Below are 4,165 nucleotides of genomic sequence, written 5' to 3' on the forward strand. Positions count from 1 at the left end.
ATTGCTATTCAGAGAAACGGTGACTATGTTGAGAAGTAGGGATGTGATCCACAGAGGACCAGCTTCATTTTGATGTATGATACATGTTCCTGTGTTGGTAATTATACCTGTCCTAAACAAAATGACATTACTTTTTGACTCACCCTCGTATCATTCTTCAGGACAATTTGAAACGAGCTCTGCAAGGTGATGGACTCAATATCAGAAGGATAATATGTAAAATTGATGCCACCAAAACCTGAACTTGGGAATGTTATTCTTCAGTTTTGGATCCTGTAAAATATAGTTTGACAATGTTTGTACCATTTTCTAAAGTCTCAAAGTGGTAAAGATTTAATACAAAATACAAGGAATTCTTAAAACACTTACCTCTTTGATTTCCTTTAGGCTTTTTACATAAGTCCGTTCTGTTTCCACAATTTCGGAAACCACTCTTTCAGTGTAAGAAACATAATGAGACAGAGAAGTGGAATGGATATCGGTTACCTCTTCCCCATCCTCATCAGGAAGAGATTGTTTACATTCATTGTCTGTCAGTTCATGGAGTGTAGGTACTGGAGAACAACTTTTCTCTCTCTCATTTGACTGATATTTCAGCCTGTTGTCATCTTGTGCATGACTTGGGGATGAATAACTACTCGATGTCATAGAATCCTCTTCCTCTTCAATACCTTCATGCTGGTCAATGGTCAACTTCTGACAATTTGCTGATTGGTCAGAAGCTGACGTCCGATCTTCTTCAAACCCTCTTACTGCCCCATCGAAAGATGAAGTAACTGAAACAGTGTCTATAAAGTCCTCGGAACTAACCACCGACTCCATGTCAGTGTTATCCACGACAATCGTGGGACCGGAAACAATATTCTGGTTGTTTCCGTTGACGACAATTTCCGTGTCGGTCATGTTTAAGCGTTTGTATCGACTGTGTCGTGGGAGAGATGACGATGAGGCTGAAGACATTGAGCTGATACTTAAAGGCCTTTTCCGACTGTCCAAGGCAGCATTGTCAAGTGTGGCACCGGCACACAGGTTGGTTGTGTGGTGAGAAGCTGCTGCATCCGTTTGGTCGAAATCAGTTTTGTCATTCTGCTGCTCGTCAACAGCAGCTGCAGCAGCAAGAGAAGACGTTGACGGCGGCGGTGGCGGCGGCGAAGATGATGAAGAAGAAAGTAATGATGGACTGGTCTGTTGGTCACTTTGGTACATTGCAGGTTCTGGGCAAATAGATTCTGGGTCGCCTTTGTCAGTGCAACAGGTTTCTGTTTGCTGTTGTACATCGTCTTCATTGACATTTAAAAACTTGTCGTAGATGGACAACAAAGCCCGTGTCAAATCAACGGAAGAACCTGAAATTAGAGAAAGCAAAGAAAAATAAAATAACAACCATTAAACATCATAGTAAAACTAATAAATAATAAATGAGTAAAAATCTGAGATAAGTTATTATTCACATCATTGTTGTTGTTATTATTATTATTATTATTATTATTATTGTTTTTATTATTATTATTATTATTATTATTATTATTATTACAGTGGTGAGCTGGCAGAATCGTTAGCATGCCAGGTGTAATACTGAGCAATATTTCGTCTGCCACTATATTCTGAGCTCAAATTCTGCTGAAGTTAACTTTGCCTTTCATCCTTTCGGGGTTGATAAGCTAAATGCCAGTTATGCACTGGGGTCGATGTAATTGACTATCCCTCCCTCCTCACAAATTCCAGGCCTTGTGCCTATAGTAGAAAGGATTGTGATTATCATTATTATTATTCAAAACTGCTAGTTGAAATCCAGTCTGGTCCCAAGGCCATATTCTAGGAATAAGGATCAGCTATCAAAACTGTCAAAATATGGAGTAAACGTAAAAAAACATTTTTAGGGAAAGGGGAAAGTCAATTACACCAACCCCAGTGTTTAACTGGTACTTATTTTATTAAGCATAAAAGGTAAAGTTGACTATGGTAGAATTTGAAATCAGAATGTAACAGACAAAATACTGCTAAGCATTTTACCTGGCATACTAACAATTCTGCTAACTGGTTGCCTTAACCCTTTCATTACCAACCCAGCTGAAACCACCCTTGGCTCTGTAGTACAAATGTCTTGTTTTCATAAGTTTTGAATTAAAATCTTCCACCAAACCTTAGTCACAATTTACGTTCCTAACACTAGCTTAATGATAACTAAGTTGTTTTACTAAATTCTTTGTTACATTTAAAATTAATTGAGAGAAACACAGAGCATCTCAACAGAAATGTGGTAACGAAAGGGTTAACAAAAAAAAATAATGGTAATGATTGATAAAACCACACAATTTGAATGAGTGAAGTTGATTTGACTTAAAGCAATATTTCACTTTTACTGATTTCACCAAGCCTGAGGGGACGAGACAGAAAGTTGGCTTTGGCAGAGTATAACGCTTATTATTATTGCCCACGCTGATACATCTTAACATGACTGACTTTTTGGCAACTAAAGGGTTACATAATTGAGTTCAAGTCAGTAAGGATGATTTATTACTTGAAATGTTAGAAGTTTGTGTTTGGTGCAAATACATTTTAGAATCAGAAGGTAAATCCGGGGTCAGTTTAGTTTGAAAGAAGTGGAAGGATTGTATAGGTTGGTTAGTGCAGTGTCTCTTACAAGAGAGAGAGAGAGAAACAGAGAGAGACATTGTAAAGAAGAAACTAAATTCTCTTTTAGTTTTCTTCCATTTATTTTAAAAGCTATCATATATGGAAAGATATCATCACTGATTGGACAAAGTTTGTATTACAGATTTAAGATATGGCATAGCAGAAATAGAAAGAAAACTATGGAATTGAATATCATGGTTTGAAAGATTCTATTTAATATTAAACATAGCATTTCGGATGAAGGTTTCTAATGACAGCAGTCTGTGAGGAATCTATTTATATACCATTCACAGTTGTATCTTTGTTATTTAACTAATGAAACAGTTTCTTAATCACAACAGTCTTAACACTTTTATGTAATGTAATAAATAATATACCCCACAGCCCTTAATAAATTTACTGGGTCACCAGAATTTGATCTTGCCTATGATAAAAATGTGATATTCTTTTATTCTTTCATTTGTTTCAGTCATTTGACTGCGGCCATGCTGGAGCATCGCCTTTAGTCAAGCAAATCAACCCCAGGACTTATTCTTTGTAAACCTAGTACTTATTCTATCAGTCTCTTTTGCTGAACCACTAAGTTACGTGGACATAAACACACCAACATCAGTTGTCAAAAGATGTTGGGGAGACAAACACAGACATACAAACATATATATATATTGTTGTTTTTTCGTATATTCTCCTATATATATATATATATATATATATATGCGATGGGCTTCTTTCAGTTTCCGTCTACCAAATCCACTCACAAGGCTTTGGTCGGCCCGAGGCTATAGTAGAAGACACTTGCCCAAGATGCCACGCAGTGGGACTGAACCCGGAACCATGTGGTTGGTAAGCAAGCTACTTACCACATTGTCACTCCAGCACCAATGAAAACTTTTATAAAAAATAAAACAATTCAGAGACACCATCTGCTTGAAAATCAACAGTTAAGTTAGTGTTAATATATTTAATATTAAGAGGGTCAATAAGTTAATTACAAATGATTATAACATCATAATAAAAGTGAAACATTTGAAATTATTCCTTGTACTTGCTGAAGAATTGAAAATAATATTAGTCCTTAACTTCATGACTCTTTTAATGTTCAGTTTTCTGTCTTTTGAGTTCTATTTTGTGTACTGTGCATCTATTTCTAGCATTCATTGTTGTCTTTACCCGACTGTTTGCTTTTTTTCCCCTCTTTTATTCTTTTCTAACAAATCATTGTGCACCTGAACACTACACGATAAACTCTACATTTTTATCATTATAAATATTGTTTTGTTTTTTTTTACTTCCTTACATAAACTAGTTTGTCTTTTAATACTTCCTACATTAAATATGTGAAACAGACAAAATTTGTTTCCTAAAGTATGGTCAATTCCATACTGTTCTGTAAGCAATCTGATTACAAGAATATCATTACAGACCATATTTTGCAGCTGCTGTCAAGTTCTCTCTCTCTCTAACTTTCTTTCTCTCTCTCTCTAACTTTCTTTCTCTCTATCTCTAACTTTCTTTCTCTCTCTCTCTA

The 4,165-nt window shown here is 35.8% G+C and overlaps 1 protein-coding gene across 6 annotated transcripts in view; it reads right to left on the reverse strand.

Moving 5' to 3' along the window:
- LOC106873757 (uncharacterized) overlaps positions 1-4,165 on the reverse strand; it is a 294,459-nt gene that overhangs the window by 69,250 nt on the left and 221,044 nt on the right. For all 6 annotated transcript variants that reach the window (XM_052969084.1, XM_052969083.1, XM_052969081.1 and 3 more), the window contains one exon: positions 370-1,346. In XM_052969084.1, the coding sequence (XP_052825044.1) occupies positions 370-1,346 (977 nt within the window). The remainder of the gene's footprint in view (positions 1-369; positions 1,347-4,165) is intronic.

The sequence above is a fragment of the Octopus bimaculoides genome, chromosome 6 (genome assembly GCF_001194135.2).
Source record: "Octopus bimaculoides isolate UCB-OBI-ISO-001 chromosome 6, ASM119413v2, whole genome shotgun sequence".
Classification (NCBI taxonomy): domain Eukaryota; kingdom Metazoa; phylum Mollusca; class Cephalopoda; order Octopoda; family Octopodidae; genus Octopus; species Octopus bimaculoides.